Here is a 13,766-nt window from a genome sequence, read left to right as displayed (position 1 = left end):
AAAATTTATGATCAACATGGTGCAGGGCATTTAAATTTTGATGTACGATCATGGTCGTTAGTTGGACGTTCTATTGTGGTGCAAGTATAATATAAACAATTGATGACAGTGTTGATAAAGATTTTGTTATACTATTATAATTATAAATGGTTATGGTTATAATTTAAAATGGCAAGAATTTTAGAATTGGTTATACACTTAATATCTTTAAATGTTTCAACAATTAGAGTAGTATATCTTCCATACATAAGATTCTTGTCGTCTGTACCCTAGATCTGGATAAGTTTTGTTATACTTTAAATAATTCAAAACAGATCTTAAAGTGTATAAAAGAAAATATTGTTGCCAATAAATATAATGATTTATTGAAAAAAATATTATTTTTATATGCTATAATCAATTATTTTAAATTTTATAATTGTAATTACTTTCCGTGATTAATTTGCAAACAAAATATAAATTCATAAAACCATTTCATATATTGTTTACGTATAAATAATATGACTAATAATAATATAATTTTAAACAATTATACAAAATATAAGTACATAAAAACAACATAGGTTTCTGATCATTGGTTATTCACATATTAACTGATCATCGAATATTGAATACACTCTAAAATTAGCTATAATTGTTCAGTCGGCAAAAGAGTGGAATACAAATCTCTTATGCCTAACAAAGTAATAGTTAAGCTACTCACGTATTCGCAAGTGAAGGGTTGCTAACTTGGAAGTTGAAACATGTAACTTTTTTTACTGCCCGTAACTCACCTGTCGATTTTTTTTTATTTAATTTCAGCAGCTCTTCCTGTTGAGAAAGTAAAGACCAGACACGCCATTTTGGGATGCAAAAGATCATTTGTTTTTCACTTACAATGGTAAGATAATTTTGCTTGCATACATCCAGTTATATATATTACAATTATGATAAAAATTATTAAGAAATGAATAAAAATATTATATATTAAAAATAAATACGAAATTTATTTTTACAAAATTTAATTTATATTATTTAATTGTACGATATAATTTTGTATATTTATAATAAATTTATTTTTACGATAATTTTGAAACTATTTTATACAATTTTAATTATTTATATTTTACAATATATAAAGAGATTTAAAAGAATATTATGTTTTTATTTTAATTTGCATGTAATTAAATGTTATATATAAAAAAAAAAATACCAAAGATTTTTATAAAACATATTTTATTATTTAATACATTTTATTTATACATCTTAATGATGCATAAAAATTGTAATTGTTGCGTATAAGAACATTTTTTATAAGAATTGCAGTGTGATACGAAATACTAGAACATCATTTTATAATCCGTGTAATAAAAATTATAATCTAGTATGTGTACTGCATTAGATCAATGGTTTTATATATATATCTATATAGTTTATCGTGCTTATTTAACGAACGCTTTGTAAAAAAGTGTTTTTTTTTTTGTATAAGCATTCACATTATTAAAAACATTATTATCAATTAATTTGAAAATTTTATTTCTATATTATATTATCGCAGGTATCGAGTATAATTACGCGAACACGATGCGGCATCTTTTTCAATATTATAAAATAATTATATATGTATAATAATTACCTATAATAGATTCAATAATAAATATTCATTTAAAATATCTCTTAAAAGAGTTTTTTCTTTACAGCGGTATATCTTTCCATATAGTTATCATAACCATCAAGATTAGCAAATTGTTTTATCTCAAATAAATTTCCTTCAACAGACAGGACTGAAATTTTAGAATTTTTCAAAATTTTACTAGGTATTGCATTCAGTTGTAAACAATTTTCTTCAAGTCTTAATGTTTTTAGGCGCGAACATTCCGCCAATTTCTCAGATATAGTTGATATCTGATTTTGATTGAGGTTAAGTTCAACTATATGTAACGCTCCAGCCGCATCAGGGATTGTCGTAATTCGATTCTTCGATAAATCTAACACATCCAGAAATTTTAAATCACAAAACATAGGAGGAAATTCGGTTATACGATTATCAGATAAGTTGACTTGTTTCAATCGTGTTAGTTTTGACAATGACCATGGGATAGTTTTTATTTGATTCGAACTTGCATTTAAACATTCTAATTTTGTCAATGCTCCAAGTGCTTCGGGTAAAGTTGTCAATTTGTTATGATTAACATTCAATAGCTTTAATAACGTAAAATTACCAATATTATCGGGAATATGAACAAATTCATTTTCCGATAAATCCAATGTACGTAGCAATGGTGCCAAAGCTAATAAATTTTGTGGAAATTCGTGGAGTTTTCTTCGTGATAATTTTAATGTTCCGGTTTTCTTTGCAGTCTCGTAATGCTGTTTTAAACCAGAGTTTCCCATTTTTCGTTGACATAAAACGAGATAAACCCATATGCTTATTTCTAAATATTTTATACTTTACACTTTTTAAGTGAATTATGTCAATATGTTTATTAATTCTTGAGAAGCAGAAATATAATTTTTGTCAAATACTTTATTTTTCAACGAACGATAATTTAATTTATAGAAAATTCACATAATTTTTTATTATACATTTTCAATCGATGCTCATTACTCGCACTTTTTCATAGTAATGTAAACACATTGAACTATACTTTGTTACAGATTATATTCAATCATCGGTGGACAATGATTTTTGCGTGCCACTGTATCAACGTAGCAAAATCAGTTGTTGCGTCGCCACTCTTTCGATTAATTTTCACACGGCAATACTTATGGCGTCAATCGTTGCAAATTAATCAATGTCGTTTACACTTTTATATAAAAATAGCCGTGAAACATGTTTCGTCCGTGAAAATCGTTCAGGAGCATCCTTTTTGAGTCGAAAATTGAATGATATGTCACCCGAATGACAGTCCGTCGGCCATGTTGGACTGATGCTGACTATGTTCAAATTCTGGCCGCGTGATGGCGGTTCGCGCGCTCGCGCCCCGAAAGATGGCTGACAAACGAAGATGTAGCGGTGCACGTCGGGTTTACATCAGACTGAAAACGCCGCGGCAGCCACTGGTGTGTAGTTTACGATGCGGTCTTTCGTAGAAATAGTGAGATAGTGTCGTGGTTCGAGAGGACGTACTATCGGCTAGCTATGGCCTCCATGCCGAAGTCGGAGAAGCATGCAGGTAAGTGATACTTATACTATGACCTACGATGAAAGAGAACGAATACGATGTTCCGTAACAACGACGGAACCCGGTCTCCGCGATCCTTCTTTCTTCCTCTGTCAGTCAAGTTCTTATTCGTTCACAAAGAACGAATGTATCGTAAAAAATTTTCGTAACATTTAACATCATCGAACGCCACTATAGATAATTACCATCGATAATCTAAATATTAGCGAAGAAATCCTTCACGGACGCTACCCGGACGCGAAACGTCAAAAGCATATGCGTGTGACCTAATGTAAGCATGTCTCTATATATCGCATCCCTTTCTTTCTTTCGTCTTTGTTTCACATTGTGTGCCACTGCTAGAGATATTAATTTTATATTTAACAATAAAGTTTTTCAAAAATGTATAATTAACCTTTCGACAAACATTGGCGTTCGACGAATGCCAATTACAAAATGAACGATAATCGTTTGGTAAATCAACAATTCACAACCTCATCTTTCGTTCGATTCATCGAGACTATCGATTATCTCTTGTATCGTTCGAATTTCAGCGATTTAAAATTTCGCATAGAATTAACGAATCGATATTCGATATTCGAATCTTTTCTCGAATAATATCTTTGAACTGTCGTTTCAAAAGAACATCGTATGCGCGTTTTCGAATATCTATATTTCAAAAGAATCGATGCTGTCCGACGTGAAAGAAGGACCGCGCGAAGAATGGAGAGAACGCTACGAAAGGTAAAAGCATTGTTGATTTTCTCCCTCTACTAGTCCATAGAACCGAGATTCGTCTCGATGCTCCACCGGTCGCTTTCTTTCTTGAAAAACGAGTCATATATTTCGTAGTAAATGCACGACGCTGGTAATAATACGCGGTCGCCTGGAGAGTGTGTCAATAAACCGTCCACGCGCCAGGGGCGAGCTCAATGTAATTCGAACAGCTGCCCATGTCACGAGTTTTCTAACCCGCGTTTGCACCCTTCAAAGAGTTACCTCGGTATCGGTACGACAGTATTTTCACGAGAACTGTTTATTTATTAACTAACTATATTTTTCTATATATCAAAGTTCACAGTTGATTTTATCGATATTCGTATTTCACGATATGAATGCGATAGAGATTTTAATTGAAATATCTAGAATTTAACGATATAATTTTAATTATCATTTATTAATACGTAATTGTCATAATTTAAATTCTGAAACGCAATAAATTTAAAAATTCGAAAATAGAATATGAATAATGTTTAAATGCGATATACTCGTAATATTTAATTTATTGTTATAATAATAACAGGTGCGTAACTTATCAGAACTGATACGTTCGACCTCGTAGTAGGGCCGGTGATGGATAGATACACTTAAGTAAAGGCAGTTTGATCAATTTGCCGGATAACGAGTAGCAACTAACTCGGTACCCTACGTCATCTGTCGTTGGGTGTAATTGTGTTTAATGCGAGTTGATTTGTTGCCGGTTGAAATCATGGCATCTCTATCGTGTTCTGCCATCGTGTCTCGCTTCTGAAAAAATAAATCCCTCCCTCTCTCCCTCCCCCTTCGCGGTCAAAGAGGATATATTCGAACGTGACGTGCAGAAAAAGACGTCGACAAAAAAGCTGGAGTCATTATCGATTACCGAACTTTTAATGTACTTTTAGCGTCGCGGCAAGTTGAAAGTAGCACAAACTTTTTACAAGCTGATCACTTGTATATTTTTTCTTTCTTCCAACATCTTTTTTTTTTATCGCGAATCTAATCGAAATTCCTTTGTAAAAAATTCGAAATACACATTTTCATGATTTTTCTTTCTTTAAATGGAGAATTAAATATATAAATTACAATATATCAATCATACAATTAAAGGAATCGAATGGATAGGAAAATTGCATAAATATAATCGATATTTATCGCAATTATTGACAAGGAAATGCCAGTCAAGTTGTTCCCATCGATAAATTATACCTACAGTGGTTCTCAACTTGTCAGTCGCGAGTTTCAAGAGTCATAGAGTAATTTTTAAATTTTCATTTTTTTCTTTTCTTCTAGCTAATCACGTTATTCTCTGCATTATTCTAAAATTACCAATTAAAACGTATATATATAAAAAAAAAGATAATATCATCTATTTAATTCGACAAATATGATCGCGATCTGAAAAAGATTCTCCCTAATTATATTCGAAAAAAAAAAAAGTCTCGTTACCAAGGGATGGTCTCTTCCGTTTCGCAACAGGGATAAAAAAAAAGCTTATAGAAACGGTTTAACGCCACCGCGTAACGCAGGAGAAGAGGAGAAATTGTGTCGTCGGGTAGATCGAACGGTATCGCGAGCCCGGTCAATAATAAACCCGCGGCCCCCATTGAGGGGAGGGGAATTCCCTGTGAAAAGCGAACTCTCATTAAATTTCCAGCCAGACTGGGGCTGGTTCATTGAAATAATTCCACGGCGTGGCGTGCAAAGGTCCACAACCACGAAGGTGCTTGGAAGGAGATTGGACGACTTTGTCCGTGGAAAGAAAAAGTGGAAGTTTGGGGTGGGGGGTGGTAAAGAGGAACGGTAAGAACGTGCGCCAGATCGAAATGTGATTAAATTCTGCCCGTTCCGTGTGCTCTTTTCCATCCCCGCGGATATTGTATCCGCGATACAGCCTTTTGTCGACCGCTCTATCCGTTTATGCGCGGATCTTCGTTCAGGCTCGAATAGGAATCGAAAATAGGCCAGCAAGAGAGTAGGGGGTATTTGCTCGTGGTTCAAAGTGCGTGTTTCACAATTCGGAAGATGGAATTCCTTCCTCTTCTCTCTTTGGGAGGAGCAGTTGTTAGAGAAATGAAAATCGGGCTACGAAAATTTTGTATATAATATCCAAATGTTTCTCGAGTAATTTGTATTTTTCTTTCAAGATTTCTCAATTCCTTTTCGTTTTTCCATCCTCGATAAATAATATATCCAATTCGGGAAATATTGGAGGAAATATTACTATCAAAATTCGATCGTAACCATGTTTCATCCAGCTTCGATGAAATACATCCTCGCGTATCTCTCGATTTTCGAGAACTTATTTATCTCTTTTTATATATAATTAGGACAAATTTTATTTTTATTTTTTGAGATTCGTAAGATAAAAAGTATTTTGCGGAAACAAACAAACAAACGTCGAAACGCGTTATTTTTTTTCCTCTCGATTTCTCCACGATGCGTGCACCACGTTTCCAGAGTATTCGGATTTAATCAATGACCGGGGAGACTTGAATTAAAGTAAACTTTATACGCCGTTGGTTGCACGTGGGTCCTAAAGGGAGAGAAACATTCGCGATCTCGTGTAGTCACGTGCATGGGAAAAACGTGACTGGCGGCCGGCCACGCGGGACTGAAAGTATCGGAAACATAAAAAAAAAAAAGTTTCTGCAGGGGGGTAATCTGCAACCCTTCCGTTCCGCAACCCTCGTACTTCAATGTCGAAACTTTTAAATCTAACCGTGCTTGTTAAATATATATATATATATATTTTTCTCTCTCCAATTTTTTTCTCCTTTTTCGCACAGCAAAAGTTTGGAATGATTAGAGGTACAGTTGGTACAGAAAGTTCGTGTATTGTGTTATTAGATTCGTTTTTTATTTTTGCTGTTTGCGAATAGATCGCGAAATACAATGGAAAAAGTTAGGTTAGGTTAGGTTAGACCGAACTCGTCTGCAAACAATATTCAATTTAGAAGTATTTATCCACGAGCTTAAAACACATTGGTTATATCATAACCAAATTCATCTTTGAAAATATTCACACCAAACATATACCAAAACACTCACGAAAATCTCACGAAAATGTAAATGCAACGATCTTATTAACATCTATGAGATTGTTCCTACAACCCTAATAAAAATATCACAAATTGTTCGCAAATAAACCAACCTAAACCAAGATTTCAATTTCAATCCCATATCAATTAACGCCAAAATCTCACGAAAATGTAAATGCAACGATCTTATTAACATCTATGAGATTGTTCCTACAACCTTAATAAAAATATCACAAATTATTCGCAAATAAACCAACGTAAACCAAGATTTCAATTTCAATCCCACATCGATTCACGATATTCGCGAATAAATCAACGTAAACCAACGTAAGATTTCAATCCTACATCAGTTAATCGTCAAAGTTCGTGAAAAATCGATCCCTCGTCATCATCATCATCGTCGTCGCGAAACTCTCGTGCAGGGATCTCGAACCGCCCTCCGAAACATCGTTTGGTCCATCAAAAGCAGAGAGATCGTGGCCAGGTCGGCACGACGAGATACAGCCGGGCGGTCCGTCATCCTTTATGACGGACCGTCGTTTAGACGTTGGCGTTGTTCCTCGACCCTGCCGTGCGAGGGCATATAGGGGCAAATGTTGCGGATCCTGTGACGAAGCGGGGATGCTAGTGTCAGGAGCAGGCTGGGATCTGTCGCGCGAGGAGGGTCGGTTGAACGGGGCATGCCGGTTCATGAATATGCATCTGTTTTCACGTTTCGCCGGGCAAACCCGGCCTCGGTACACGGATTAGAGGGGCGCGCACGTGCGAAAACCGGTCGACGCACGTGTTACGCTTGATCCTAATTTAGCTTTTGATCCAAGGGATCCCGTACGACTTGATTTTTCCTCGTCTTCCGTTGCAACTGAATTGTTGCCAAGGTTGAAATTAAAATTTTGAATTATGAAGGAGGACGAGGGATGGAATGGTTTTATTCTTTAATCGTGAGAAATTTTCGATAGAGGCATTGGAAAGAATATTGTGTTTTTGAAATTAGATGGATAGATTTTGAAGAAGTGCTCTGTGGTTTTTGATTTTTCTTCGTGTTCCATTGAACTGGCCAAGGTTGAAATAAAAGTTTTGAATTATAAACTAGGACAAGGGAGAATAGTTTTATTCTTTAATCCTTAAAGCTTTCGATGGAGGCATTGGAAACTATTGTGTTTTCGAAATTAGATGAATAGCTTTTAAAAAACTGCAGTTTGATTTTTCCTCATATTCCATGGAACTGAATTGGCCAAGATTAAAATAAAAGTTTTGAATTATAAACTAGGACAAGGGAGAATAGTTTTATTTTTTAATCGTTAGAGCTTTCGATGGAGTCATTGGAAAGTATTGTGTTTTCGAAATTAGATGAATAGCTTTTGAAAAACTGCAGTTTGATTTTTCCTCATATTCCATGGAACTGAATTGGCCAAGATTAAAATAAAAGTTTTGAATTATAAACTAGGACAAGGGAGAATAGTTTTATTTTTTAATCCTTAAAGCTTTCGATGGAGGCATTGGAAAGTATTGTGTTTTCGAAATTAGATGAATAGCTTTTGAAAAACTGCAGTTTGATTTTTCCTCATATTCCATGGAATTGAATTGGCCAAGATTAAAATAAAAGTTTTGAATTATAAACTAGGACAAGGGAGAATAGTTTTATTCTTTAATTATTAGAGCTTTCGATGGAGGCATTGGAAAGTATTGTGTTTTCGAAATTAGATGGATAGATTTTGAAGAGCTGTGACTTGATTTTTCCTTGTATTCCGCTGGAATTGAATTGGCCAAGGTTGAAGATGAGAATTTTGAATTATGAAGGATGAGAGAGAATTTTATTCTTTAATCATGAGAAATGAATTGGTCAAGGTTAAAATAAAAGTTTTGAATTATAAACTAGGACAAGGAAGAATAGTTTTATTTTTTAATCATGAGATAGAGCTATCATTAGAAAGTATTGTATTTTCGAAATTAGATGGATAGATTTTGAAGAAGTGCTCTGTGGTTTTTGATTTTTCGTGTTCCACTGAACTGGCCAAGGTTGAAATAAAAGTTTTGAATTATGAACTAGGACAAGGGAGAATAGTTTTATTTTTTAATCGTTAGAGCTTTCAATGGAGTCATTGGAAAGTATTGTGTTTTCAAAATTAAATGGATAGATTTTGAAAATCCGCGACTTGATTTTTCCTCGTGTTCTCCGAGCTGGCCAAGGTTGAAATAAAAGTTTTGAATTATAAACTAGGACAAGGAAGAATAGTTTTATTCTTTAATCGTGAGATGAAGCTATCATTAGAAAGTATTGTATTTTCGAAATTAGATAGCTTTTGAAGAAATGCTTGCGGTTTTTTCCTTGTGAATTTTTCCTGATTAAGGTTGAAATGAGAATTTTGAATTATGAAGGAGGATGATTTTATTCTTTAATCGTGAGAGCTTTTGATAAAGTCATTGCAAGATATGGTTAGTTCTTGAAGCTTGATAAATGAGACATTTTTAACCCTGACTTAGATTGACTTGGTTTTTCCTTGGAACTGGATTGGCCAAGGTTGAAATGAGAATTTTGAAGAAGGATGAAGGAGAGCTTTCGATAGAATCATTGGAAAATATAATGTTTTCGAAATTAGATAAATAGCTTTTGAAAAAATACTCTACGACTTGATTTTCGTACAATTGGCAACTGAATTGAATAAGAATTGAATAAGAATTTTGTAAAGGAGAATGACTGAGGGAAAAAACTATAATTTTATTTTTTAATCGTGAGAGTTTCGATGAATGAGACATTTTCAACTCTGACTTTGATTGACTTCTAGGGATTTATACAAGTGATTTTAACAAGAGTTAAGTATACATTAATAACAATAATAATGAGAATTAATTTTTAATAAATTTATTTCGTTTTCTAAATTGATTTTGCAATTGAAAATAGATCAACGTGTACTGATCAACGATATCTCCGCCTTCTTTGAGGAAGTTGTTCACCGTTATCGCTATTTTTACCGCTTAATATCTCTTAGTTGATAGAGATAATCGCGAGTCTTTAAGGTAATTATCGTAGCGAAACGATCGTAGTGATCCAAATATCTCTTGTCTCTTCCGAGACAGTGTGTCGACGTTAGAGAATCGATCAAGTTGAATATTTTATTTCGTGGCATGGATGTGGTTTGACGAGTGTCGAAATGGTCGTGGGATTCGTCTATCGAGAACGTAAGTTGGTCCAGTGTTTTCGTTGTTGTCAAAATTTCGATCGACGAGTTTATCGATCATTTTAAGAACTCGCGATTTAAAACAGCTTAAGCTTGACAAATCGTTGGAACAATGACAAGTTTCAAATACTTTTATCTTTTTATCAAAGTATCGTGTTTCTCGTTGTACTTTTATAATTAAGAAAAAATAATAAGAGACGTGGAATTAAACTTCAACCTCGTTCGATATTTATTTAAATTTTGGCCAACATTATCTGCCAATTTTATTTTTTACGTAACAAACGTTATTTAAGAAACATTGTAACAGCAGACTTTACGTTGATTTTCATCGGGTTTTACGCGACACGTGCCAAAATATTTTCTTGCCCTCGAATTATTCGTCTCATTCGATTTTCTTCCATCCCGTGTAATAGATAGATTTAGAAGTCGAAAATATAGATCAAGTACGCCATTAAGAAATTCCTTTGCCCGCCACTACAACAATATAATATTTCTTTGAATCGCTCGCTTATCTTGTCTCTCTCTCTCTTTCTTTCTTTCTTCTTTTTTTTTTCTTCCTTTTTATTCCACCAGATAACATTACGAAATGTCATTACGCGTGCGATTATAATATTACTAGAATTTCAGATAAGTATTATTTATAATTACCGATAAAAACTCATTTATCCCATAAATAATTCTGATTCTACGATTAATACTAAAATTTAAACATAATAAAAATTCATTTCTCTTATTATTTACGACCTTTCCTTCTAATCTTCTTAGCTACTACGTGTGCGTTTGGAATTAAAATTTTTTAAATTGTTGTTCAGTTTTATTTTTTGAAAAGTATCTCTCGTATCTACGTTATTGTAAATACTACTTGATAGATTAATCGATATAATAAGAGATATGCAATTGCTCTGAATAATTTTCCTCGAGAAGGATAGATCCCTATTTATATTTACATTTTTTCGAGATAACGTTTTATATACGACTCGCTGAACTAAACAAACGAAATTACGCGATGCAAGATAAAAAAAGTATAAGTGTATGAATTATAAGAATAAAAAAGAAAAGAAAAGGCCAGGAATAGATTCGTTCATTAACGAGGATCACACGAGGAACGTGTGAAAATATTCGCCATTAGGAGAATCGGTCTCGCACATATGCTTCGAATCTCGTACAAAAAACCGCGTAATATCTTCTCTCTTTCGATTCCTTCCCTTCCAAGAAACCGCCACTTTTTCCTCGGCAAAATGAATCAAATGAATTCGTTGCCTTCTTACCAAAAAACCTCTTTTCTAATTTACTTACTTTTTCCAGATACGTGTATAAAATTGCATATCGCAGCATTCTCAGAAATGAAAGATAAATTGCACGCTTGATATCATATTCGATGAACTCGAATAAATATCACGTAATTTCGGATTATTTATATTATAAAAACGCCAAATTTCAAAAACCATGATTTCGCTCGCAAGAGTCGAGACTTTCATTGCGAAGAAAAATCTTTTGTCGAAATATCCTTTCGATACGTATATAAAATTGCATATCGCAGCATTCTCAGAAGATAAATTGATAATTGAAAGATAAATTGCACGCTTGATATCATATTCGATGAATAAATATCACGTAATTTCAGATTATTTATATTATAAGAACGCCAAATTTCAAAAATCATGATCTCGCTCGCAAGAGAAAGTCAAGACTTTCATTGCGAAGAAAAATCTTTTGTCGAAATATAATCCTTTCGTTCCTCGATCGAGCGTAGATCAAAACCTCGAAAAGAGACGCGGACATCGAATTGAAATTCTCCATTGCTCGTTTTCTCGCGTGATCTAATCTGCGTTGCGACGACAATGACACTGTCCAACGGGTTGTCGAAACGGAGGAGAAAAAAGAAAGAAGAGAAGAGAAAGAAGCGAGAGAGCGCGAAAGAAAAAGAGTAGGAGGAAAAGTAGTTCTCGCACACTGACACAGTGCTGCAGGGGTCCGCAAATAAATTGTCCCTCCTCCTCCTTCTCCTATCATCTCCCTCTCCCTCTATCTCTCTCTCTCTCTCTCCTCCTCGAAATAAAGAACGAGCGCAAAAGAGTCTGTCTTTATCCCCTTCTCTCTCCCTCTTTTTACCGTCTCGCTCCAACACTCACGCTCTCGTCTCCTCTCTCTCTCTCTCCGGCCCGTTAAAATAGACAAGCCTTCTTTCCCGGCCAAAGTCACAGATATTACGATCCTGCCGTGGTGGACGGTCCACCGCATCAACGGGCCATCAACGAGAGAACCTTCCTCACCTCTTGCGATTCTCCTCCTCTTTGACCGCCGGTTGACACGGAGACTCGGCGTTTAAACTCGGCCAGACCTGTTTGGAACACGATCCGCGGACCAGATTTACGCTCGACCGTAAGAGACGCGCCGTGTCTAGACGCGACAATGAAGAAGAGGGAGAAAAAGATCGCAGGCGAGAAAACCGCCGTGAAATTTTCCGTCGCGATTCACGCCTCCGTGCGTCGTCTCAAACATCTCGAAAGAAGGAAGTGACGAGTTTCAGCGAGTGAGAAAGAATCGTGTCGTGATCTTCGATGTTGGCAATATTTCATTTGTAAAATGTATATATATGAGGATTTGAACAAATCCATGTTCGTGTACATTTTTTGGAAGAATTAAAGTTTCGTTTCCAAGTGTCGATCTTCGGTGGAAGAACTGGATCGTAATTAGCGGCGCTGCCAGAATTATCGATCTCGAAGATCGCGGGTGCATCTAAATTTGTTTGAATCAGTGTTGCGCGAGCGGCGGCCGCCTCGACAGACGCGGCGAGTCATCGCGGCCAATTAGCAGAGTGGTGGATAATTCCAAGGATCGTTGTTGTTATTATTATTATTATCTCGTGTGAGAAGATTTCGTGATTTTGTGATTCGTTCGAGGTATGGTATGCAAGTGATTTGATTATGTTGCGGATAAAATTTATGGATCGTTGATTAATTGGTAATATCGGAGGATTCGACGACGATGACGAACCGGGATAGAAATCTTGGATAGTGTTGGAGATTCGGGTTTGGTTTTGGTTTTTTTTTTTTACGTAATTACGCGCGCTCTCTGTTTGGAGAAAGTGCTAGGTGGAAAGTGGAGATCGTTATCTTTCGTGAAAATCGATTGAAGATGGATCGGGAAGAACAATCCTTATTGAACGAGGATTCGATGTGGATTCCGGTGATTGGTTTTCTTTCTCCTTTTTTGTTTTTACAGTGAGTTTTGTCATCATCGATTATTTATTGCACGAAGAATTTAGGGAAGATTCATCTTGTTCGAGGAATCGTAAAAATTAGTCTCAAAAATGGAAGAAATCACAAAGGAAGAAAATTATTCAAAGTTCCATAACTTTTTAAGATTAAATCCCTGTTAAAAATGTCAGATTAATTCGAAAGCTCGAATTTAGAGAGAAACGAACGGTGGATTGAAGTTGAGAGGAAGAAGAAATCCGGAGGAGATAGCGCAAAGAAAATTTCTTTTTTTCTTTTCTTCTCGTAGAAGATCGATCGAAGGCTCGTCCGTAAAGGCTCGATGAACACGAGACGTGTAGAGCCGTGTTACCAGCAAGCTATTTCCACGGCTACACGTCATGACAACGCGCGAGAGATCGATGGAGGATTTGGAGAACAGTGTTA

At 35.1% G+C, this 13,766-nt stretch overlaps 2 protein-coding genes across 6 annotated transcripts in view; one reads left to right on the top strand and one right to left on the bottom strand.

Annotated features, from left to right (window-relative positions):
- Positions 1-1,429: 1,429 nt before the first annotated feature.
- On the bottom strand, positions 1,430-2,911 carry LOC726043 (leucine-rich repeat-containing protein 57). The gene has a single exon (XM_001121818.5). The coding sequence runs from the start codon at positions 2,371-2,373 to the stop codon at positions 1,657-1,659; it is 717 nt and encodes a 238-aa protein (XP_001121818.1). The 5' UTR covers positions 2,374-2,911; the 3' UTR covers positions 1,430-1,656.
- Positions 2,912-2,979: 68 nt separating this feature from the next.
- LOC409856 (guanine nucleotide-releasing factor 2) overlaps positions 2,980-13,766 on the top strand; it is a 90,045-nt gene continuing 79,258 nt past the window's right edge. For 3 of the 5 annotated variants that reach the window (XM_016911343.2, XM_016911341.2, XM_016911340.2), the window contains exon 1: positions 12,326-13,025. Coding sequence is in view for 2 of the 5 variants with exons in the window: in XM_016911348.2 (XP_016766837.1) it covers positions 3,122-3,155 (34 nt within the window). In the remaining 3 variants the exon portion in view is untranslated. Of the gene's footprint in view, positions 3,156-10,080; positions 10,124-12,325; positions 13,026-13,766 lie in introns of those variants that run through there. The other 2 variants (XM_016911348.2, XM_016911349.2) reach the window with 2 other exon arrangements.

Source organism: Apis mellifera, linkage group LG3 (assembly GCF_003254395.2).
Source record: "Apis mellifera strain DH4 linkage group LG3, Amel_HAv3.1, whole genome shotgun sequence".
NCBI lineage: Eukaryota > Metazoa > Arthropoda > Insecta > Hymenoptera > Apidae > Apis > Apis mellifera.
Note: the sequence above shows the minus strand (reverse complement) of the source record. Positions and strands in the feature narration are given on the sequence as shown.

Bases quoted from the DNA above. Each gene is read 5' to 3' on its own strand.
- LOC726043 (XM_001121818.5), bottom strand. From the start codon at position 2,373: ATGGGAAACTCTGGTTTAAAACAGCATTACGAGACTGCAAAGAAAACC.